The 25637-nt window shown below is 45.4% G+C and overlaps 1 protein-coding gene across 2 annotated transcripts in view; it reads right to left on the reverse strand.

Annotated features, from left to right (window-relative positions):
* Positions 1 to 5712: 5712 nt before the first annotated feature.
* The window catches only part of LOC120920293 (SH2 domain-containing adapter protein D-like), an 85687-nt gene continuing 65762 nt past the window's right edge, over positions 5713 to 25637 (reverse strand). For both annotated transcript variants that reach the window (XM_040332287.1, XM_040332288.1), the window contains 3 exons: positions 16917 to 17118; positions 10641 to 10754; positions 5713 to 7077 (listed from right to left, as the gene is read on the reverse strand). In XM_040332287.1, coding sequence (XP_040188221.1) covers positions 6891 to 7077; positions 10641 to 10754; positions 16917 to 17118 — 503 coding nt within the window. In that variant the 3' untranslated portion in view covers positions 5713 to 6890. The remainder of the gene's footprint in view (positions 7078 to 10640; positions 10755 to 16916; positions 17119 to 25637) is intronic.

Consider the following 25637-nt stretch of genomic DNA (forward strand, 5'->3'; position numbering starts at 1 on the left):
TTGAGTTTTATATATATATAGATGCACGTCGCAGCCTTATTCATTCCTATAAGGGTGGTACTCCTGGTGGTCTCCAAACATCAACAGAAGTATGACTCTCTCCTAGGAATGAATAGGACCACAGCACACATGTGCACTAACAGAACCTGGTAGGATAAAATGGCTCTGGGCAAGGCTGAACAGTGAAGAATGCTGGAAATAGAGGATGGAAAGTATGTAATCAGGTGGACTGTGCTCAATTGGTGGGGGTCATTACAAGACAACTTGCACTAAAGATACAATTTTTCTTTTAAGGTTTAAGATAAGAATGAAGGAATCCAAATAGATAACATGTTGGAATCAGGTGCTGAAGCTAACTTCCTGCTGTTTTTTAAGCCAAATTACAGGTGTGGATATTTTTGCATAGTTATATTGGTCTTAGCTTGGACCAATGTAAGTATGCGTATTCCATACTTGGCCAAACTCTGTGGAAGCAGAGAATCCCTGTAGTAGACACCACTAATATAGTAATCCTTATGCCTCGTACACACGGCCGGACTTTCCGAGAAAAAAAGTCAGACGGGCTTTTTTTCCCTCGGAAAGTCCAGCCGTGTGTAGCCTCCATCGGACTTTGTTTGTCGGAAGTCCGACGAACATTAGATAGAGAACCTGTTCTCTATCTTTCCGTCAAACCTCCGACAGACTCACGGCGGACTTTTGTATGGTCAAAAGTCCAACCGTGTGTACAAGGCATTACTGTCTTGCGGGTCCCGTGTTGAGTAGCGGCCCTGCTGCATAATACTCCCAGGGGGCCACAGGAGGTCCACCTATTACAGTATGTAGCTACCAGCGAAGGACTGAAGGGGAACACTATAGAATGCCACTTGATTAATAGCTCTCCGTCTGCTGGGGCTGCTAACATTAAATCCAAGATGGTAGTACACAACAACAGTCTCAGACTTTTTTTTCAAACAAATGGCCTGGCATCAGGGTCTTTTTAAGGGTCAGAATTGAGTGAAGATCAAAAGTTTAGGAATTTTTGAGTGTGGTGTAACTTTTCCACTTGTTTTCAGTACTGAAAACCCCTCAAAACAAGGCGAGGATGGGGGGGCTTAGTCATAAAGAAGGAAAAAAAACAAAGACCCTGCCCATTGTGACTTTCCAACTGCAAAGTAAAAGGTTTAAGCAATGCACAATATTGTTATGGGCAACACATTTAATTTTTGCTTTGATACAATTCTTATTGGTTACCGTCAATGGTCGTGTGGGCAGCCCTTGCATTATGAGTGCACAAACCCAACAGGCATTATGTATTGACTAAAATGAAATTCAATGTCATGCACCTTGAGTACCTAAAAAAAAAACTTCGACATGCTTTATATATGCTTGAATATTCAAAATTAAAACAAACCTATAATAGTAACAAAAAGTAGTAACAATTACACCAAAATGTACCGTAATTAAAGAATTCCACTAAACACATACATTCTGCGTTTATGTGAAAGCATACACCTGATTATCGCTCATGTTAGCAAAATACTCAGACAAGGGTCTATTTATTAAAATTTGCATTCATGAGTCACATTTTTATAATGGAATCTAATTTAAAAAAAGTGTCATTCTTGGGTCAGAATGGCATGAATATTGTGTGAAAAAATATATAAATAGGACCTTGTCATGTACCATGCAGTCCTCTTAGCTGTTGCTATACATTCAACAAGTACCGTATTTATCAGCGTATAACGCGCACCCCAATTTTAGGAGGGAATTTTAAGTAAAAAAAATTTAAATAAAGAAAATTGAACAAGTGATATATAACCCCCCCTCACTGCTATATAACCCCCCTCACTGTTATATAACCCCCCCCTCAAAATCTATTATATAGTTTATTTCTATTTTTTTCCTGCAACAAAAACTGGTGAGGTGCTGCCCCTGGAGCCCCTATGGATGAGCCTCCACTGGATGGTGCCATCAGATGCAGTACCTTCAGAGCCACGATTTTCTGTGTACCGGGTGCTCCATGCCGCTGAATTACAGAGCCGCGATCTTCTGTGTACCGGGCGCTCCATGCCGCTGAATTACAGAGCCGCGATCTTCTGTGTACCGAGCGCTCCGTCACTCACAGCCACGCCTCCTGACCCTGCTCATATGATACAGTTGCCCAATTCGGGGCCAGGAGGCGTGGCTATGAGTGACGGAGCAGCCGGTACACAGAAGATCGCGGCTCTGTAATTCAGCGGCATGGAGCGCCCGGTACACAGAAGATTGCAGGGGATCGGCATATAACGCGCACCCGTGATTTTCCCCCTATTTTCAGGGGAAAAAAGTGTTCGTTATACGCCGATAAATACGGTATATTGTAATAAAAGCACTACCGCTGCCTGTTGGGGGCACAGCAAATACAACTTGACAGATATTTGTCAGGACGGTATCAGAAGACAACGTGGAAGTGTGCCAATGCCCAGAACAAATGCACGACTAAACCCAGTCTTGGCACCAGAGAGCTAAGGCAGGAAGTTGCTAGATGGCCTGCAACTATTACCCTGGAACCTGAACCTGTTCCTAAGATCTGCTTTCCTGCTGCTGACCTGGCCTGCTCTTGGGCTTGTTTTTACTGCTCTTGAGATTCGCTGGTTTCTTACCACAGCTTGTACACATATTCGCCAGCACACCAAGGATCATTTAAAAACGTCCAAAAATTTAATGCATAATAGCGATCCAAAAAGCATCGTTTCGAGGTCACGCAGGACCTCTTCGTCAGGCAAAGAGGTCCTGCGTGACCTCGAAACGTTGCTTTTTGGATCGCTATTATGCATTCAATTTTTGGACGTTTTTAAATGATCCTTGGTGTGCTGGCGAATATGTGTACATGATTTGCTTTCCGGTTCCCAGCTGGTGATCGTTTCAGCACCCTTTTACTTATTGGCCATTTTCCTGGAAGGTGTGCAGTTGGAATATTTTGTGACTGTCTTACCACAGCTTGTCTCTGCAGATTTCCAATTTGACCTTGGCTAGTAAGTGACCACAGCTTATCCCTGCTGATTTCAATTTTGACCTTGATTGGTTCCTGACCACCGCTTGTCTATGCTGATTCCAGGTTTGACCTTGAAGGAACTTCCATGGATTGGACTCCATCATAGGCGTGCACACAGGGTATGCCGGCTGTGCCCAGGCACACCCTAATCACCCCATGCGCATTAGTGTTATCGCTCTGTGTAGCAGCAGGAACATGGGAAAGATCTCCCTCTTACCGGCTCTGCCATAAGAAAAGTGTTTATTCTCTTCCCTTTCACTGCGCCGTCAGGGAGAACAATGTGCCAGGGTCATATATATGTAGACACATACACATGCATGTGTGTTTGAGCTTAAAGGAGTTGTAAAAGGAAAAAAAAATGTTTTGCTGAAATGACTGTTTACAGGGTATAGAGACATAATAGTTAACTGATTCCTTTTAAAAATGATTAAAAATAGATCAAAATCAATCATTTAATGTACCTGCAGTTTTAGTTTCGTTTTTGCATGCTGTTTCCTGCTTCTGTGATGTACAGAGACACAGAGCCAATACAGGGCAGTGATGGTTTGTAAAACAAAACCCTTTAAGGGTGCACATCCTAATGCAATAGGCTGCGCACACCTTTGGACTATATGCCAATCTGTGCCCTCTTAAGCCCTGTACACACAATCAGATATCTGATGGAATCTAATCCAATGGATTTTTTCGTTGGATATCCGATGAAGATGACTTTCATCAGTCTTGCCTACACACCATCAGTCTAAAATCCGATCGTGACAAAATGTGGTAAACGTACACCACTACGACGAGCCAAAAAAAATGAAGTTCAATGCTTCCAAGCATGCGTCGACTTGATTCTGAGCATGCGTGGATTTTTGACCGATGGAGTTCCATATAGACAATCTAATTTTTCTATCGTTTTTTTATCCATAGGAAAAATGTAAAACATGTTCTATTTTTTTACACCAATGGAAATAAAACCGATGGAGCCCACACACGATTGGTTTGTCCGATGAAAACAGTCCATTGGTCTGTTTTCAGCGGACAAACCGATCGTGTGTACGTGGCTTTACACCCTGTGCTCCACTGCAGGGGTGTTTGAGCCAAGTTGCCAGGGAAGCTCTTTCATCATCTCGCCTTTCAGCCAGATATGCGATAATGTTTCAACTCTTCCCCACTCCATACAAAACTAAAAAAAAGTTTGGCTGGCAAGCTACATTAATTTTAGAAGATGTTGCGACTCCATAATCTACTTCTGCAACAGAGGACAGCACATGACTTGGTAACAACTGTGTTTTGTATCACACCAAACTGCAAGTACCTTAGATGATGATTATTACCTAGATGAAACCTGTGACGGGAGAAATATAAAGACTGGGAACGGGGACTGTTTTTCTGAAAATGTGATTGAGTTGCCTGGCTAATGATTTTAAAGTGTATAACCAATTTTTATTAAGTTGTGAATAGTCTATTAAAGGGTCAACCTCCCAGTTAGTTTATTTTTTCCTGTCTTATCCCATTCAGGAGATTTCTATTCACTTCCTGACCTGGGGATGCAACAGGAAGTGAGAGCAAATTTCTACAAGTCAAGGGAAAGTCCACTTTTGGGCATTTGTCACCAGAACAGGTGTCTGTGTTGGAATATTTACCATCACCTCTTGTTCTGGTGACAACTCTAAAGTTTTAACAATGTTCCACAGGACAAATATAGAGGGACAGGGCTGCCATCAGGGGGGTACAGGCTTTACACCTGTATGAGGCCTGATGGTGCCCGGGTGGTCCCCCTCCCGGTTTCTTTTACTTTTTTACATTTTTTTTTGTTTGCATTACACCTGTAAAGGGCCTGGTTCTCTGCTCCGGGGGGGGGGGGGGGGGGGGGGCAGCAGCAGAAAATGTAATTATGGGTACTTATTCTTTCCTACTATATCCGAAACAAGAAAAAAAAAATAGGCTATACATATACTTTAGTTACTGACCTGCATACTTAATCCAGGCCAGTTATTTAGAAAACCCCTAGCTTATTATATTAGTATGCACGGCAACTGACGTTTTCAGATTTTCAACAATATCAAACCTCCATTCAGCACAGGTTTCCTTTATTGTTTTCATAATTTATTAATTTAATGGATTTACCTCTGTATTTGTATTCTCCATTAATATCATGCACATTGAGTGCAAACCTTTCAGGCATTCTAAATGTTTACAAGAAAAATTACTGCCTGAAAGTAGGTACCACAAAACTGCTATTAACCAGACATCCTCTTCTGCCTGTTGATTTCTTTATGCGCTGTGCTCTATTTTAAAGGAGCTTAAGCGCTAGACTAAAACCCATTCATAAATAAAACCCATTTATAAAATGCAGACCATGGTGAAGAGCACACATTTGTACTTTTTTTTTTAAAGCGTCAGTAAGGCCATGTCGGTAGTTCATGAACAGACCCTTATTTCTAGCCAACCTCAGTCCAGTAAGAATGGACTTGCTGGCCCTGAATCAGTCATATTGGATAAGTGTATGGCAGTGTAAGAAAATATAGCTAATTTAGGGAGGACATCAAAGAGTCTCTCCTGACTAATAAAGGTACTAGAAAGGTAAGATCGTTACTTTCAGAAGTGTAAATAGTTGACAGGTTTCCTTCAGTCTGGGTTCACACTACTGCAAATTGGATGCAGGTTTTGCTGCATCCAATTCGCATGTCAGGAGATTGTGACCAGCTCTCTATGGAGCCGGTTCACACATCTCAGGAGTAGGTTCGAATTGCACAGGAGTCCTGTGTGTCTTCTGGTCCATTCAGCCAACAATTCAGGCTGAGATCAGACCTGAAATGGCGAATGGGGGCGCACCGGACCCCTGCTGTGAGCCACTCCGTGAGCCAGCGCTTTGAATAATTCTTGAAGAGGTGGTTGTTTTATTCAAGACTGCCAACAGCAGTAAAATATTTGATGAGAACATTTTATTCACATAAAAGCGCACACACACACACACACAGGTTGGACTTGTGTCTTTTTTCAACCTAACTGGCTATGTAACTATATAAAATCCCTTTATATTCCTATAAACATTGCAATTAGAGATTATTGGTGGTGCAAGATGGCCACTCCTTGCTTTTCCAAGCCTATCATAGAACAATACCAGACTTTTGTACAGACAGATATAAAAGCTTAGGAGAAGTCTCAGAATTGTGCAGTGCATGGTGAAATTATAAAAAAAAAAAAGAAGAAGAAAAATCCAGGAAAAATAGTAAACCATTAAGGTGACTGGAACCCTGTCACACAGGAACACAAAAGAATCTTCACCGCTCTTTATTAAGGATGAAGCTCTTATCCCACTATTGTTTATAATATTTGGTAGACAGAAACCAGTCCATTAAAACAGGATGGTTATTATAACAAATAATGGTATTTTAAGGTCACGCCTCATTACCAGGTTTCACCAGAAGGGGGCTCATCAAAGCTAGGAGCTGCAGCAGGCAAGGTTCCATGTTCATTAAAAAGGAGAAAAAACCCTTGACCAGTGCTTTAAAAATATTTGCATAATGACTGGTACTGGATACCATGAATGTAACCTGCAGATCCAATGGAAGGAAAGCCACAAAAAGTTCTAAAGGATCCAGCCAAACCTTAGGCTACTTTTAAATAGCCTTAAATGAGATCTTTCCATTTGCCATTCCAAGCTGGAGGTACAGTCACCAATGTAAAAAAAAATGGCTCAACTGTTACCAAACTTCACATGAAGATGAAGAACAAGTTATTGCTTTGGTGCAAAGCATTTTAAAGGTCCGCTAAAATGCCAAGTTTGCCACAGATGATCCCAGTTTTCTCCATTATGCTTCTTCTATCGATGTAGACTTTAAGGCCTTGTACTTTGCCACTGTCAGAGTCACTGTTTGGTTAAAACACATCACTGTAATACTGAAGACACTGGATGCTGCAGACACACTTGTCCCTCCCCCGGGAAGAGCAACGGAGACTGGATGTAATGCTGCACCATGTCAGGGATACAGGGGAAGGTTGGTCCACTATCTCCAAGCATAAAACGCCCATCTGGCATGACGATCACTTTAACGTGCAATATGCTACTGCGGCCTCTGTTGAGCAAAAAGAATAAATGGTGTAAAATCTGGGCATTGTTTACATAACATTTAGGAAACAAAAAAAGTGTAGCGTTTATCAAAATATATAAATGAATAAATAAATAAAAACTTGATAAATAAAGTGCTCAAATATTAATAGTGAACAATGGGTCAAAAAGGCTTGCCAGGCACCCCAGATGATGTCCTAGCAGACGAAACGCATCGGAGGGACTCCATTGTTGCCACATTTTATACAAAGCGCTTGAATATCATCACAAATGTAAGTATTCTGACTTTATTAAACTTTTGATATGTATAATAGAGTTACGCTATGTGGCCGTTTTTTTTTCTTCTCTTGTATGACACAACCCTTCTTTTTTTTTTTTCACTTCAGACTCAACCTCATAGAGTGTGCATTATATGCTCATGTTCTGCGTACCAGCCTATTGCATCTCTATATTGGTTTTGCATCATAAGTGTCGCTTCTTTTGTATGGAAATTCGTTTTTTTTTTTTTCTTTCTTTAAATATAAGTATATATTGTGGTTATTTATTTAATATCATTCCTCGTGCTTAAGAGGCGCAAAGTAATTGTGATTTCAATTATCCCCCCCCCAATCCTTCCCCCCCATCCCCCCCCTCACCTTAAACAATCCCTTATATCTCTAGTTCTCTCTAATTTTCTTCTGATATATCTTTTAAGTATCTGCCCTTAATTTTTCTGCGTAGCTCCACGATTTCTTGAAAGTCCTCCATTTATCCCATTTCGTGATTTGTAAGATGTTATTGCCCTCTATAGCCTCTTTTAGTTCTTCCATTTTGTAAGTTTCTTCAACCGCATCTATCCATTCCCAGATTAAGGGGCACTCCACCTCTTGCCACTTCCTTGGGATAAGTCTTTTTGCGGCATTGAGTAGATGCGGTACAAGCGTTTTCCTATAACTCTTTATACCTTCCTCCCCCCCACAACCCTTCTACATCTATTTGGGATTCCCTGGACCATCATTTCTATGAGACAACCCACTAGGAAGTCACCTTTCCCTGAGATTCTCTCTATCCTGTTGGTGTTTTGTCATCTCTGGCACAGCATCCTGAAGTCCATAGGATCGCCCAAATTACATTGTGGTTCCACCACGCAAGCCTCTTTGACCCATTGACGTAGGTTCTCTAGGGTCCATACATTCTGGTAAGCCTTTTTTACCTGTGGGGTGGTTCCCTTCACTTGCACATCTGCATGGTTTGAAGTCGTCACCATATTTAGAACTTTGTCACCAAAGTTTGATCACTCTAATAGTCTTTGCATTTTTGCACCGGTTTTGAATTTCCTGCATATAGACTTTCATAGTGTGCTTATGGGGACATTTATATTTACATTGTTCACTATCAATATTTGAGCACTTTATTTATCAAGTTTTTACGTATTTATTCATTTTTCACATATTTATTTATTTATTTATTCATTTATATATTTTGATTAGCGCTACACTTTTTTTGTTTCCGCATTGTTGCAATTTGTCTACTTGGCGTGTCAGCAGCGTACCCTTAAGGCAGCGTGGAATTATTCTGTATACCATTTTACATGACATTTACAATTTGAACACGTCCTGAGCCGTACTTTTAGATTTTCAAGTGCCATTTTTGGTGGCTATCTGTAAGTCAGTGCACACAGAGCATCCTATTTAAATGGGCATTGTAGAAAAATGACAGGTTAAGACTGGCCATAAATTGGGTTGCCACCTGTCCGGGATTCACCCAGACAGTCCAGGTTTTAAATCATGTGTCCGGATTTCAGGCAGACTGAAACCCAGACGCATTATTCAGACTGGGCTGCGGCTTCCCAAGTAACCAAGATAGTCACACACAAATCTGTTGCTATCCAGGAACAGCAGGCAGCTGTCTGGGGCAGGTTTGGCATCACTGGGGTGCAATTCGGGCACACCCACATTTTGCTGCGGCGTGCTATGCACACCGCATTACTGCTTTCCTTGGGGCTTGAAGAAAGGGTGGCAACTCTAGCCATAAATAGCTAGAAAAGTAAAATCATCCTGGGGATTGTCTAAACAGGCTTACGTATAAACGTTTCCTGGGGTTTATCTTTAACAGCCATACAACATTTACAGCACATATGGCACATTATTGTTAAAATCATCCAATGAATTAATAGAGGATCAGTTTACCCAAAAAAAATATTTTAGTTGTAGGTGGAACCTTGTGGACCAAGACAGCTTTTTATATAACTGCGAGACCTAGATTCCATAATTCCTGACTCTGGGCCAGATTCTCAGCAGAGTTACGACGGTGTATCTCAGGAAACACCGTCGTATCTCTGTTTTTTGGCCTGGGTATCTATGCGAGTGATTCCTAAAATCATTTTCGCATAGATACGGCCAAGATCCGACAGGTGTAAGTGACTTACACTGTCGGATCTTGAATGTAATTCGCCGACAGCCGCTAGGTGGCGTTTACGTTCAGGTCTCATTTGTTTATGCAAATGAGCCTGATACGCCGATTCCCGAACGAATTTGCGTCGCGTAGCCGTCGTTTGCGTAAGCGTAAGGTTACCCCTGCTATATTGAGGGGTAACCTTACGCCAGTCCGCCGTATGCCATGTTAAGTATGGCGTCGGGTCCGCATCGTCTTTTCCCGTCGGGTACGTCGTTATCCTAAGTCGTTCTTGAATACGACTTTACGTCAATGACACACACGTCGGCGTCATTGACATTTTCCGTCAAAAACTGGAGCATGCGCACTGGGCTATTTTAAGCCCAGTGATTTAAGTTTAAATACAAGCCGCCCCCTTTGAATTACGCGGGGATACGCCGGGCCTTTTACACTACGCCGCCGCAAACTACGGAGCAAGTGCTTGAGGAATACGGCACTTGCTCCAGTAAGTTGCGGCGGCGTATTGCAAATGGCTTACGCTACGCCCTCTGCAAAAGTACGAGAATCTGGCCCTCTGTCTTTCTACCTGGAAGTTTTGGGTGTTCCCTTTGTGTGTCCTAGCTCCCTCTGTTACATTCTCCATGGCATAAAATAAATAAAAACTCCAACAGGCAGTGGGGACCGCAGTATTATGGTCTCAGCAAGTGTGCAGAATCTGTAACTTATGCCAGGAGAATGCAGGGATGATTGCTAGTGCCATAGCCACTGGCAATAATCGCATACTAGAAATGTTGGTTGTACCCAAGTCGATCTTGCCCATACATGGAACAAATCTTGGCCAGTCCCTGCTGAACCGGCTGAGATTCAAACCATCTATGGCTGGCTTTAGCAAAGAGACCGTAATAGCATGCATGCATATAGATTTGAATTACAATTTTCAAGTGGGCAGCATAGTGGCGCTGGTTGGTTAGCACTTCTACCATTCAGTACCGGGGTCCTCGGGTTGGGTCTTGACAAGGACATTATGTGCATGGAGTTTGGATGTTCTCCCTGGGCCTGTGTGGTTTCCTCTCACACTCCAAAGACATGCTGGACAAGATGGCTACCTCACCAGCAGTCCCAACAGCATATAAAGTGCTATAGAAATATAAATCAATAAATTAACTCTTGAGCATTTACCAAAAACTTGACATTTACCTAACAGAAAGGAAAAACATGCTTTCCGCCTCTGTACGCAGCAAGAAGCTTCCTGGGTCACTTTTATGCAATCGTTTCTCTGCATCGGTGCAGCTCAGAGGTCCGTGGAACCACCTGGGAACAAGATAGAGATGGAGACATCAATCACACAATCCTTTCTCTTACCACACCACCACTTACAACACAAACCAATCGAAAAAAAATGCAAGATGTTCTCTGTATGGTGGAAGTGCCAAGCGAGCGACCCCATGTGTTTAGTATACGGAGAGTAAAGTGTTCAAGCAGCATCTTAAAGAAACCAGCGCTGACTATATGTAGCACAGGCAACTAGAGTGAACTTCTAAACAACAGAATTCCTTTATCCTATGTAATGAAGATAAGGAGAGGGAGACGCTTGTGTGGTTCTGTCTGCATAGATGCAGTGTGAGAGAGCATTGTCACCCTAGGACAGGAAATGTGTTACCGGCAAGACTGCTAGGTAACAATAATCAGGGAAATAGGGGAAAGAAGGCTGACAAAAGAAAATTACTATAACCACTGGTTTAGATACACTTTAGGTCACAGGTGTCAAACACAAGGCCCACGGGGCCGAATGCCGCCCTCCAGGCCATTTCATGTGGCCCTCGCACCTCTCCTCCAGCCCTCCTCTGGCCTTATTTCAGAACCTTACTGTCATGGTCTTACCTCTTTGCAGGCTTCTCATCATGGGGTTTCATCATTGCTTCATGGGGTTCTTGTAACCTGTCACACCCTGCGGCTCCTCCTTTCCACTGGGAGGAGCTGGCTGCTCCGCATATATATATGACGGCAGCTGCAGCATTTCCTCGCTTGGGCCTCTTGTCTGACACCCTCTTCTGTGATCGTGCTGCCTGCTCCTGGTCACCGACCCGGCTACGGACGTTCCTTCTGGTTCCTGATCCCCGGCTTCGTTTCACCCTGTCTTTGGCTACAGACTCCGGCTTGGCTGACTCTCATCCCTGGCTATCGACCCTGGCACCGTTGGACGACTCTTCTGGCTGTTTCAGCTGTCAGTGTGGACTTTGATCTTGCGGTTTGGTTTCCAATAAAATCTTCTTATTCATTTATCTGTTTTGTACGTCTGATTCATGCTTCCTTGACATTAGGCCCAAGCCATGAATCCTGACGGTACAGGGCCATCCTCACTACCCATGCTGGTTGCCAGACTTGATCAGCAGGATCACCTGCTGGGTCAGTTCGCTCAGGCGTTGCAAACCCTGCTTGCACGCACTGCTCATCTCGCTCCTGCAGCTGCTAGGCCGGTTGTCGCTCCCGTTACCGCTTCCACTGCCGCTCCGGTTGTTGTGCCAGAGTCTACCCCGGCACCCGTTGCTGTGCCTGCGGTGTCTCGGGGTATGACCGGTTCTGCCCCCCTCCCACAGCGCTTTGGGGGTGAGCCAACTCAGTGCCGAGGCTTCCTTAACCAAGTGGGCATTTATTTCGAGTTGCTGCCACATGCTTTTCCTACTGAGAGATCAAAGGTGGGCTTCCTGATCTCGCTGCTCTCGGACAAGGCCTTGGCCTGGGCAAGTCCTTTATGGGAGAACAACAATCCGGTGGTTGCCGAGTTTTCCGGTTTTGTTACTTCTCTTCGGAGGGCTTTCGATATGCCGTCTCGCTCTGCCTCTGCTGCGAAGCTTCTCATGTCCATCAGACAGGGTTCACGATCGGTAGCCGAATACGCCATTGAGTTTCGTACCCTGGCAGCAGAGGTGGGCTGGAATAATGAGGCTGCCTTCTCCCATGGTCTCTCTGACACCTTGAAAGATGAGATTGCGGCTAAAGACCTACCCGTGGAGCTCGAGGCTCTCATTTCTTTCCTGATATTGATTGACACCAGACTCAGGGAGAGACCTTCCTTTAAGGAGAGCCTGCGGAGGCCTTCCAACAGATTGGGTGCTGTCCCACCCGTGCCTCCCTCTCCTCCCACGCCTCCTGGGGCTGACGTGCCTGGGGGTGAGCCCATGCAGCTGGGGTTTGCTCGCCTGTCTGAGGGGGAGAGGGCACTTCGGAGACGTGAGGGTCGTTGCATGTACTGCGGCCTCAGTGGGCATTTTCGGTTGTCATGTCCGAACTGTCCGGGAAACGCTCGCACCTGAGATCCTGTCGGGGAGAGATCTTGGGTGGAATTTCTACGTCCCCGGTTTTCCGTGCTGATAAACCACTGCTCACCGTTGTCCTCTCCTGGGCCAGGGGCTCGGTGAAGGCCCAGGCGTTGGTGGACTCTGGTGCTGGTGGTCTTTTCATCGACAGTAGATTTGCTGCCGCAAACTCCACTCCTCTGCAGGCTCGAGTTTCTCCGCTGGTGCTTGAGGTGATTGACGGCAGACCCCTTCAGCTGCAGCAGGTCACTCATGAGACCCTTCCAGAGGAGATAGCCATTGGGGTCGTTCATAGGGAATCGGTCTGTCTTCAGGTCATTTCGTCTCCTCACTACTCTGTGGTCTTGGGGTACCCCTGGCTCCAGAGGCATAATCCGACTTTCGATTGGAGATTGGCTGAGATCCTCTCGTGGTCCCCACAGTGTGGGGCTAGTTGCATCCATGAGCCCGTCAAGGTGTTGTGTGCCTCCTCGGACTCTGTGTTACCCTCTGAGTACAGGGAGTATCTGGATGTGTTCGATAAGGTGCGCGCTGGTGCCCTGCCTCCGCACCGCCCATACGATTGTGCCATAGATTTACAACCTGGTGCCATTCCTCCTCGTGGCAGGGTATATCCACTGTCGGTTGCTGAGAATGAGGCCATGGAGGAGTACGTGAGGGAGGCGCTTTCCCGGGGGCACATTCGCAAATCCTCTTCCCCAGCGGGGGCTGGATTTTTCTTTGTAAAGAAGAAGGGCGGAGAATTGAGGCCTTGCATCGACTTATAGGGGCCTAAATCGCATCACGATTAAGAATGCATACCCGATTCCGTTGATTTCCGAGTTGTTCGACCGTCTCAAGGGGGCAACGGTCTTTACCAAACTCGACCTGAGGGCTGCGTATAACCTTGTAAGGATCAGGGAGGGTGATGAGTGGATGACCGCGTTCAACACCAGGACCGGTCATTACGAATCACTGGTTATGCCCTTTGGGTTGTGCAATGCGCCCGCAGTCTTTCAGGAATTTATCTATGATGTTTTTCGTGACCTGTTGCAGCAGTGTGTAGTGGTCTACTTGGACGATATCTTGGTATATTCTGAATCCATGGAGGTCCACATCCTGGACGTCAAGCGAGTGTTGCAACGGTTAGGAGAGAACAAGCTTTTCTGTAAGCTTGAGAAATGCGAATTTCACCGGTCCCAGGTAACCTTCTTAGGTTACATCATTTCCGCGGAGGGGTTCTCCATGGACCCTGAGAAAGTTTCGGCAGTCCTACAGTGGCCACAGCCCACTGGCCTTCGTTCCCTGCAGCGCTTTTTGGGCTTCGCCAATTATTATTGGAAGTTCATCAGGGACTTTTCCTTGCTGGCCAAGCCTCTCACGGATCTGACCAGGAAGGGCAGTAATTCCCATGATTGGCCGGCCGAGGCCATCCTGGCTTTTGAGGCTCTAAAGTCAGCCTTTGCTTCGGCTTCAATACTGTCTCATCCCAATCCTGGGTTGCCCTTCGTCCTTGAGGTGGATGCGTCTGAGACGGGAGTAGGCGCCCTTCTGTCTCAGCGTCGGACACCAGAGGGACCTCTGCTTCCCTGTGGGTTCTACTCCAGGAAACTGTCTCCCGCGGAATGCAACTACCAGATTGGTGACAGAGCTGTTAGCTATCGTGCAGGCTCTCAAAGAATGGAGGCACTTGCTCGAGGGTTCTGTGGTTCCGCTTCTCATCCTGACGTACCTTTCGGAGGCCAAGAGATTGACACCCCTTCAGGCCAGATGGGCTCTGTTCCGGTCACGCTTTAATTACGTGGTCTCCTACTTACCCGGTTCCAAGAACATCAGGGCGGATGCCTTATCACGTCAATACTCCGAGCTGTCCAAAGAGGATTCGATACCGACTTTGGTCATACCTCCAAATCAGATCCTGGCCGCCATCCGTACCAGCTTGACCTCTCCCCTTGGAGAGCAGATTCTGGCAGCTCAATCTGGTGCTCCTTCTGGGAGACCCAATGGTAGGTGCTTCCTGCCTGAGGAGTTGCACACCCGGCTGTTGCGAACCTACCATAACTCCAAGACCGCGGGCCATCCTGGAAAGAATCAGCTGTCCTGGGCTGTCTCACGCTTGTTCTGGTGGCCTTCTCTACGGTCCGACATTGCCGCATATGTAGCTGCATGCTCTGTTTGTGCCCAGAATAAATCCCCTCGGCATCTTCCGTTGGGACTTCTACAACCCATTCCCAATGGTCCCATGGTCACACCTGGGGATGGACTTCATTGTGGACCTTCCTGTGTCCCCGAGGCCATACGGTCATTCTCATGATTGTGGATCGGTTCTCCAAAATATGCCACTGTGTTCCATTCAAGAAGTTACCTACTGCACAGGAGTTGGCCACGGTTTTCGCCAGGGAGGTCTTCCGTTTGCACGGTTTGCCTAAAGAGATAGTTTCGGATCGAGGGAGTCAGTTTATGTCCAGGTTCTGGCGTGCTTTTTGCTCTCAGTTGGGTATTCGACTCTCCTTCTCTTCGGTTTACCACCCTCAGTCCAATGGGGCCGCAGAGCGATCCAATCAAGCCCTGGAGAAATTTCTTTGTTGCCATGTCTCCGATCATCAGGACAATTGGGTTGACCTTCTGCCATGGGCTGAGTTTGCCAGGAACACGGAGGTTAACTCTTCCTCTGGGATGTCTCCCTTCATGGCCAATTATGGGTTCCAACCTGCTGTATTACTGGAGTCATTCTCTCCCCAAGATGTTCCGGCTGTGGAGAACCACCTTTCTGCCCTACGTGCTTCATGGGTACAGATCCAGAGGTCCCTCAGGGTCTCTGTGCAGCGCCAGAAGCTCCAGGCTGATCGCAGGCGGTTGCCTGCTCCTTCCTACCAGGTCGGAGATCGTGTATGGTTGTCCACTCGCAATCTCAACCTCCGAGTGCCCACTCCTAAGCTGGCTCCTCACTTTGTTGGTCCCTTCCGTGTGCTCCGCAGGGTGAACCCGGTTGCCTATGCTCTCGCGCTTCTACCTGGTATGCGGGTTTCCAATGTGTTTCACGTTAACCTGTTGAAACCACTAATATGCAATCGTTTCACCTCCTTGGTTCCTCGGCCTCGTCCTGTCCAGGTGGGCGATCATAAAGAATACGAGGTGAGCGATATCCTGGACTCACGCTTGGTCCGTGGCCGGTTGCAGTTCTTAGTCCACTGGCGTGGGTATGGTCCAGAGGAGCGTTCCTGGGTTCCTTCCGCAGATGTCCATGCTCCTGTCCTCCTCTGAGCCTTCCACGCACGCTTTCCCCAGAAGCCGTATTTTGCGCCGCGGAGGAGGGGCCCTTGAGGGGGAGGTACTGTCATGGTCTTACCTCTTTGCAGGCTTCTCATCACTGACATGTGCTAGCAGCATATTGCTTCATGGGGTTCTTGTAACCTGTCACACCCTGCGGCTCCTCCTTTCCACTGGGAAGAGCTGGCTGCTCAGCATATATATATATGACGGCAGCTGCAGCATTTCCTCGCTTGGGCCTCTTGTCTGACACCCTCTTCTGTGATCGTGCTGCCTGCTCCTGGTCACCGGCCCGGCTACGGACGTTCCTTCTGGTTCCTGATCCCCGGCTTCGTTTCACCCCGTCTTTGGCTACAGACTCCGGCTTGGCTGACTCTCATCCCTGGCTATCGACCCTGGCACCGTTGGACGACTCCTCTGGCCGTTTCAGCCGTCAGTGTGGACTTTGATCTTGCTGTTTGGTTTCCAATAAAATCTTCTTATTCATTTATCTGTTTTGTACGTCTGATTCATGCTTCCTTGACACTTACTTTCTGCTTTCAAGCAATGCATCCAGCTTCTTTTCACCAGCAGCATAAGAAAAGCGGGTACACTCTGATGTAAGGGAGAGTGGGGGACTCAACTTCTGATGGTGGGTTGGCTCTTGACATCTAATGTAAGGGGAGGGGATGCGCTGGACATCTAATCTTATAGATACAACCGGCCCTTTTGAAGGCAATCATAAAGCGCCCAGAGGCTATTCAGTTTGCATGTGTTGCGCTATATAAGTTTCTCACTCACTCATAATGCTGATGCGGCCCACTATGAAATTGAGTTTGGACACCCCTGCTTTAGGTGTTAACCCAATAATCAGAATCATAAATCTGTTATTATACACAGCTGCATTGAATCGAGACGAAACACTCACCCATGTCTTTGCAGTTCGGCACAAATGGGCTTCCTCACTCTTGAGCAGTCAAGCTCCTTGGGCGGTGAGCCATGCTCCCTTTGGTTTGCTGTAAGGTCAGGACTAGATGGTCGCAGATTCACCGGGCTCCTCGGGGTGGACTGTAGAAGACGCGCCCTCAGATGGGGAGATCCGCATTGCCATCCAGAGCCCTCAAACTGCACTAGAAACAGACGACAGAGTTAAACTTTAGGGTCAGTCCATGCAAAACTTTTGGAGACACTAGATTATTAAAGGGGTTATAAAGGTTTGTTTTTTTATTTTCTAAATAGGTTCCTTTAAGCTAGTGCATTGTTGGTTCACTTACCTTTTCCGTCGATTTCCATTCTAATGCATGACCTAAAAAATTACCGTTTTTTTATGTCATTAAAAACGATCGTGTGTGGGCTCTAGAGCATTTTTCACGATCTAAAAAATGGCCATTAAAAATTTCGAACATGCTCTATTTTTTCACTACGTTTTTAAGGTTGTAAAAAATGGTTGTGTGTGGGCTTTAACAACGTGAAAAAAACGTGCATGCTCAGAAGCAAGTTATGAGACGGGAGTGCTTGTTCTGGTAAAACTAGCGTTCGTAATGGAGTAAGCACATTCATCACGCTGTAACAGACTGAAAAGCGTGAATCGTCTTTTACTAACACAAAATCAGCAAAAGCAGCCCCAAGGGTGGCGCAATCCGAATGGAACTTCCCCTATATAGTGCCGTCGTACGTGTTGTACGTCACCGCGCTTTGCTAGAGCATTTTTTTTTTCACGATCGTGTGTAGGCAAGGCCGTTTTAATGATCGGGTTGAAAAAAAAATCATTTTTGTAGACCATTAAAAACGCGGCATAAATGTTTTTTTCTTTGTATTCTTTGTCTGAATTTCTCAATTCCTGTTCCTCCTCAGTAAGCTGTTCTGGCTGACTAACCCCCATGGATTATGGGGGCAAAGCGTGGTGGCATACAACACCTATGACGGCACTATAAAGAGGAAGTTCTATTCGAATGGCGCCACCCTTTGGGCTGATTATGCAAATTTCCCTTTTCATAACTTGCTTCTGAGCATGTGTGTTTTTTCCCGTCGTTAAAGCCTACACACGACTGTTTTTCACGACGAGAAAAACAACGACGTGAAAACGATGAGAAAAAATTATAATAAAAATAATAATAATAATAATAATAATAATAATAATAAAAATAATACCCATTAAATACATTTTTAATGGGAATTTTTCTCGTTGAGAAAAATGCTCTGGAGCCTACACACGGTCGTTTGCATTGACCAATTTAAAAAATGCAATTTTTCTCGTCATGAAAATAGGTCGTGTGTACGTGGCATTAGAAGGGAAGTCGAAGGAAAAGGTTAATGAGCCAACAATGCACTAGCTTAAAGGAACCTATTTAGAAAATAAAAAAAATTACCTTTACAACCCCTTTAAACCAGCTGACTGAGGGGATGGGTGACCCCGCACACCACTGGCTCAACAGGGGAAAATAAATGTGAAGGGCCTCAGCCTTGAGCTCCTCTTGAGCCCCATCACTGATGACTTAAAAGGGTCGAAATGCATCAGTGATGTGGCCCAGGATGAGGCCCTTCACATTTCTTTTCCCCTGAAAAAAGGATTGTGATCCAATCAAGCACAGATATAATGATCGCACCTCATCCCTGGTATAGTAGAGTAAATTATTGGAGCAAATGGGATGTTGACGGTGCTTAGACATAAACAATATCAGAAAATTTAAGTTTTTTATAACAATTTATTTAAAACCTCAAAAAAAGTCAGGTTTTATATATTACATAATACATCATTTAAAAACAAAACAAAATTGCCAGAGTGTCTGATTTGGGTTGCTGGAATTTCCCAATTTTAGGGCTAATGGTCGGTATAGAGATGTTGTTGGACACAATATATTTCGCCGTAACCGGCTTCCTCAGGGGTTCCACAAGCGACCAAATTTTATAAAGCCAGCTCTAAGCAAAGAAAATAAAAAACAACATATAAGAAATTAATACATCATAATTTACATTTATATATTTAAAGCGGGGGTTCACCCTTAGAGGGCACTTTTCCCCCTTAGATTCCTGCTCGTTATTACTAGGGGAATCGGCTATTTATTTTAAAATATGTGCAGTACTTACCCGTTTACGAGACGCATCCTCTCCGTCGCTTCCGGGTATGGGCTTCGGGAATGGGCGTTCCTTCTTGATTGACAGGCTTCCGAGAGGCTTCCGACGGTCGCATCCATCGCGTCACGATTTTCCGAAAGAAGCCGAACGTCGGTGCGCAGGCGCAGTATAGAGCCGCACCGACGTTCGGCTTCTTTCGGCTACGAGTGACGCGATGGATGCGACCGTCGGAAGCCTCTCGGAAGACTGTCAATCAAGAAGGAACGCCCGCTCCTGAAGACCCATACCCGGAAGCGACGGAAGAAGATGCAGCTCGAAAACGGGTAAGTACTGCACATATTTTAATATAAATAGCCGATTCCCCTAGACCGAACGAGCAGGAAGCTAAGGGGAGATTTTTTTTTTTTTTTTAAAATGGGTGAACTCCCGCTTTAACATTACACATGCTGAATTTTCTTGAGAGGAACATACTCTGACCTGGCAGCTCGGAAAAAGCAGAAACCGACACCAAATGCACGATGACCCGGACCTAGGGACAGATCAGCCCCCAAAGAAAGGAAGGGGGAAAGGATGCCTTCACCCGATGTGTCTCTGCTGCATAGGGGCATAGGCTGGACCATAGGGGAGGAAAAGGGACCAAGCTGTTGGGAACATAATACACCTATTGAGCATAATGTTCCAATTCATCCTAGAAAAGGAATTGCTTCGATAAAAACAGCACTATTACACTTACTGGCAAACAGCAAGATGTTTAATCTCAGAGGACTGCCAGAAAGCCAACGTCTTGTATTACAAGAAAAGAGGAAATGTATCCAAACCCATAATCTTAAAAGAGACACAGAGAACAAATCAGTTAATAAGTCAGAGATATAAAGAAAAGAAAAGGAATATAGGAATCATATATATTTAGGGTATGAGAATGTATCATACCAATACCACTAGGGGTTGCTGGTTAGCCAGATACATACAAACAAATATAAACAGGGGACATTCAAAGTATCCAAAAGATAGCTGGCCAATCACAAAAAGGGAAAAGATGAGCACAGCAAGTAAGTTTGAAGAGATGTCTGGGGATAGAGGGTCATCACCTGTGTATGGTCATCGATCATAGAGAGCGCATTAGGAAGCAGCAGAATGGTGGAATAGGCTGGCTCCTTATAAACCCCCCCCGCAAGCCCGAGCGTCTGATGTCATCGGGCGTGCACGGACAACTCACGCAGACGGCGCATGCGCCGCGCGGCCAGAATCTCCACAGTGCCTACAACTCCCAAGATCCCCCAGGCCAACAATCCAATTAAGGATAGGTGGGCGGGAATAGCGATCCTGGTGATGTAGACCAAACCAGTGCACAGCACGGAGGGAGGAGGCAAAGAGGGGAGGTACGGCAGATGACATACAGCAGCAGCGTCGCTGCAAACAATGGGCATTCAAAAGAAGCCCTTGTGTGTCCATACAGCCAAGCCAAAAAACGCCTCAAAGAGGCAGCAAAAAACAACAGCGGGTACATTCTAACTGAGGTGTCCAAGACCAGGCAATCATGAAGACACACAGCTCTAATGGAGGAACAAAATTCCCAAATAAGTAGCTGGGTGTCATGAGGCGTCAATTACTAGATGGCCACAAGATGGCCAAGCAGAGTTTTAAAATATCCCCTCTCAAGGAAACACAGCATGAATATCAAAAATGACACTTTAGTCATGAACAGCAGTGTATACAAATTTAACCTCTTGACCACTGGGCACTTAAACCCCCTTCCTGACCAGACCAATTTTCAGCTTTCGGTGCTCTCACAATTTGAATGACAATTACTCCGTCATACAACATTGTACCCATTTGAAATTGTTGTCCTTTTTTTCACACAAATAGAGCTTTCTTTTGGTGGTATTAGATCACCTCTGGGTTTTTTATTTTTTGCGCTATAAAAGAAAAACGACCGAAAATTCTGTAAAAAAAAAAAAAAAAAAAACTTGTTTCTGTCATATTCGCAGGTTATTTCTCACACACAGCATATGTATACCACGAATAACACCCCAAAACACATTCTGCTATTCCTCCCGAGTATGGCGATACCCCATGTGTGCAACTTTTACACGGCGTGGCCACATACAGAGGCCCAACATGCAGGGAGCGCCATCAGGCGTTCTGGAACACCCAGGCCAATTCTGACATTTCTCTCCTACATGGAAAAATCACAATTTATTTGCTAGAAAATTACATAGAACCCCAAAACATTATATATGCGGAGTATTGGGGTATTGCGGAGTATTGGGGTATTGCGGAGTATTGGGGTATTGCGGAGTATTGGGGTATTGCGGAGTATTGGGGTATTGCGGAGTATTTGGGTATTGCAGAGTATTGGGGTATTGGGGGTATTGCAGAGTATTGGGGTATTGCGGAGTATTTGGGTATTGCAGAGTATTGCAGAGTATTGGGGTATTGCAGAGTATTTGGGTATTGCAGAGTATCGCGCAGGGTATTGCAGAGTATCGCGCAGGGTATTGCAGAGTATCGGGGTATTGCAGAGTATCGGGGTATTGCAGAGTATCGGGGTATGGCAGAGTATCGGGGTATGGCAGAGTATCGGGGGGTATGGCAGAGTATGGGGGGGTATGGCAGAGTATGGGGGGGTATGGCAGAGTATGGGGGGGTATGGCAGAGTATGGGGGGGTATGGCAGAGTATGGGGGGGTATGGCAGAGTATGGGGGGGTATGGCAGAGTATGGGGGGGTATGGCAGAGTATGTATGGGGGGGTATGGCAGAGTATGGGGGGGTATGGCAGAGTATGGGGGGGTATGGCAGAGTATGTATGGGGGGGTATGGCAGAGTATGTATGGGGGGGTATGGCAGAGTAAGTATGGGGGGTATGGCAGAGTAAGTATGGGGGGTATGGCAGAGTAAGTATGGGGGTATGGCAGAGTAAGTATGGGGGGTATGGCAGAGTAAGTATGGGGGGTATGGCAGAGTAAGTATGGGGGGTATGGCAGAGTAAGTATGGGGGGTATGGCAGAGTAAGTATGGGGGGTATGGCAGAGTATTGCTGAGCTGGGAGGGATGGCTGGATCTGTGACTGCAGTTGTCACAGATCCAGCCACAGCACTGCTGACACCCCGCGCTCCCCCCCCTCCTCTCCTCTCGCACTGTACCGAACGGTACAGAGAGGAGAGGGAGGAACCGGCGTCATCAAATGACGCCGGTTTGTTTACAAGTGATCGCTCCGTCATTTGACGGAGCGATCACGTGGTAAACAGCCGCGATTCGCGGCAATTTACCGTGATCCGTGATGCGCCGGGTCTTCTAGACCCGGCGAGCACGGACACTTCCGCGAGCGCGCCCCAGGGGACGCGCAAACGCGGAAGTGCACGAGGACGTCCCAGGGACGTCCTGTCACAGTAACTCGACCGCGCTGTAGCAGTATTTTTGCTATGGCGCGGTCGGCAAGTGGTTATACAACATATAAGCAAGTAAAGTAAGTCAGTATCCACATGCATGTCTATAAACATTTAAGTAAAGCTAGCATATTTTGGCACATTAGACCAATCTGCCTCTATAGGGCAACAACGAGAAACTAATATAGGACAAAAAAAGGGGGGGGGGAAAGGGAAGAAAAGGGAGGAAGAATAAGAAAAAGATGGTAAGGGGAGAATTATTAAAATAAACGGGATCAGAAAAAGATTATTGGACACAGAGGGCAAACAGATGATACACAGCTAGTCAGTTTCAAAAACCAGTATTTAACAAGGTAAGCTCTATGCATCGGCAGCAGTTTCCAGTTGGTACATCAAAGACAGAGAAAATAGGGAAAAGAAAACAGAAAACAGGGGACAATGTAGAGTCCAATAACATATGTCAGAAAATTAATCACAGAAATGACTTAAAACTTATGTATTCATTGAGTCCGGGATACCGGGTGGCGTTCAAAGATTGGATCCACTTAGTTTCTAATTGTAGAAGTCTACGGTCGATGCCACCGCCTCTTGCATGTTCAGGGACATGCTCAAGTGCAGTGAACTTGATCATTTCGAGCGCAAAATTGTGCTCTTTGCCCACGTGTCGACCTATGGCAGTGGTCATCAGTCGCCTACGTAGTGGGTCAACATGGTCTTTGATCCGTATATAAAACGGTCTTTTTGTTTTTCCGACATAAAAACAGCCGCACAAGCATTTGGCCAAGTACACCACTCCAATGGTCTGACAGGTAACCCTATGACGAATAGAGCGTGTCCCACCATTAGGGAGGGGGGTACTTGTGCCACTCAAAATAAATTCACATATGTTACATTTGTTACAAGGAAAAGTTCCAAAACAAGATTTACTTTCATTGTCGGGAAAATTGTAATGACTATGAACCAATTGGTCTCTCAAGGAGGGAGCACGACGGTACGTAATGTCAGGTCTCTTTTGGATGTATTTGACTATAGTTCCGTCGGCTAAGAGTAAAGGCCAAAATTGTTCTAAGATACCCCTAAATTGGGTGTAATGTTGGGAGTACTGTGTAATGACACGGGTAGGTTGCATAGTATCCTTGATTTTGCTTGAAAAAATAAGTTCCTGGCGATTATGCTGAGCAGCTCTCTTATAGGCTTTTTTGAGAATTTTACGGCTATACCCACGGTCCCTAAGGCGATGGTATAGACTTTTAGCGGCTAATTCATAATCGCTTATTTTTGCACAGTTCCTTTTAAGACAAATGTACTGACTGTAGGGTATGCTATTGATCAAGGAATGGGGGTGGCCACTTGAGGCGTGTAAAATGGTGTTCCCAGATGAGGGTTTTCGATAAAGAGAAGAATAAATACAGCCATCCTCATCAACGTTGGTGTCGGTTTCTGCTTTTTCCGAGCTGCCAGGTCAGAGTATGTTCCTCTCAAGAAAATTCAGCATGTGTAATGTTAAATATATAAATGTAAATTATGATGTATTAATTTCTTATATGTTGTTTTTTATTTTCTTTGCTTAGAGCTGGCTTTATAAAATTTGGTCGCTTGTGGAACCCCTGAGGAAGCCGGTTACGGCGAAATATATTGGGTCCAACAACATCTCTATACCGACCATTAGCCCTAAAATTGGGAAATTCCAGCAACCCAAATCAGACACTCTGGCAATTTTGTTTTGTTTTTAAATGATGTATTATGTAATATATAAAACCTGACTTTTTTTGAGGTTTTAAATAAATTGTTATAAAAAACTTAAATTTTCTGATATTGTTTATGTCTAAGCACCGTCAACATCCCATTTGCTCCAATAATTATTTATTTTCCCCTGTTGAGCCAGTGGTGTGTGTGTCGTCTCTCATCCCCCTGTACTTCTCTGTTTTGTGTTACATCAGCGTGAAGGAGTTAAACTGGGTTTATTAGATCCAGACTCCATTGGTCGGCCACCCTCCACCCCTCGGCTATTACCTATTGGGCAAACAGCAGTTTCCAGAAGAGGATGACGCAGAATCCAAAATGAAATCCGCTAATTTCCTAAATTACACCCTGCTTTCAAAGAATGTCATACACTGTAAAAGTTGCCACTTTTTTTCCCTTCAATTTTGCCTTACCATTTTCGATATTCTGTAACTTCTTTAGACCCGGGCCATTGTAAAAAGACGGCCACAAGGTGGCTCTATAAGTCCGAGAGGCTGTCCCAGTGGTCCCCGCTGTCTCCTGGGACCAGTGTGTTTCCAAGAAGGCAGCGGAAGGGGGATGGGAAGTGGAGGGTCTCTCCCCGGAAGTGGGTGCAAATACTTGGCTCCTCCGGCCACTGGGGGGCACGCCACTGAGATAGATGCCGATGCACGTGCCTGGCGGCCGCGATGTCCGCTGGGTAGCCGCGATCGGCCGTTACACAGCCAGGGACGTAGATCGTGGATACACATCCTGTCAGGGAGAGGTGCTGTGTCCCTTGTGCATAGGGACACAGATCGGTCACCTCCCTCAGTCAGTCCCCTCCCCCAGAGTAAGAATCACTCCCAGGGAACCCCTTCCTCTCCCCCTAGTGTTAACCCCTTCCCTGCCAGTCACATTTATACAGTAATCAGTGCATATTTATAGCACTGTTCATTGTATAAATGTGAATGGTTCCAAAACTGTGTCAAAAGTGTACGATATGTCCGCCATAATATCGCAGTCCTGACAAAAAGATAACCACCATTACTAGTAAAAAAAAAAAAAAAATAATAAAAAATTTCAGAATTCTATCCCCTATTTTGTAGCCGCTATAACTTTTGCGCAAACCAAATCACTATACGCTTATTGTGATTTTTTTTTTTACCAAAAATATGTAGAAGAATACGTATCGGCCTAAACCAAGGAAAAAATAGTTTTTCTCTTCCGTTCATGGACGGACACAGCAGCAATTGACCTTAGGGTATTATCCTTCCTTTTAGGAGATTGACTAGGCAGAAATCAGCACTTTAAGTGTTAAAACACTTCATACAGCACAGTACCTCCCAGGGGGCGGATCCCCCGGGTACATCCGTCTCTCTGCCTCATGCAGCCCCAATTTTTTTCTGCCTAGTGTCAGGAGATGACATGGCTCTTCTGGGCCCATGTGCTCTAGAGGATTTTTTGCGATTTATTTATTTATTTT

This window comes from Rana temporaria, chromosome 13 (assembly GCF_905171775.1).
Source record: "Rana temporaria chromosome 13, aRanTem1.1, whole genome shotgun sequence".
NCBI classification, from domain to species: Eukaryota; Metazoa; Chordata; class Amphibia; order Anura; family Ranidae; genus Rana; species Rana temporaria.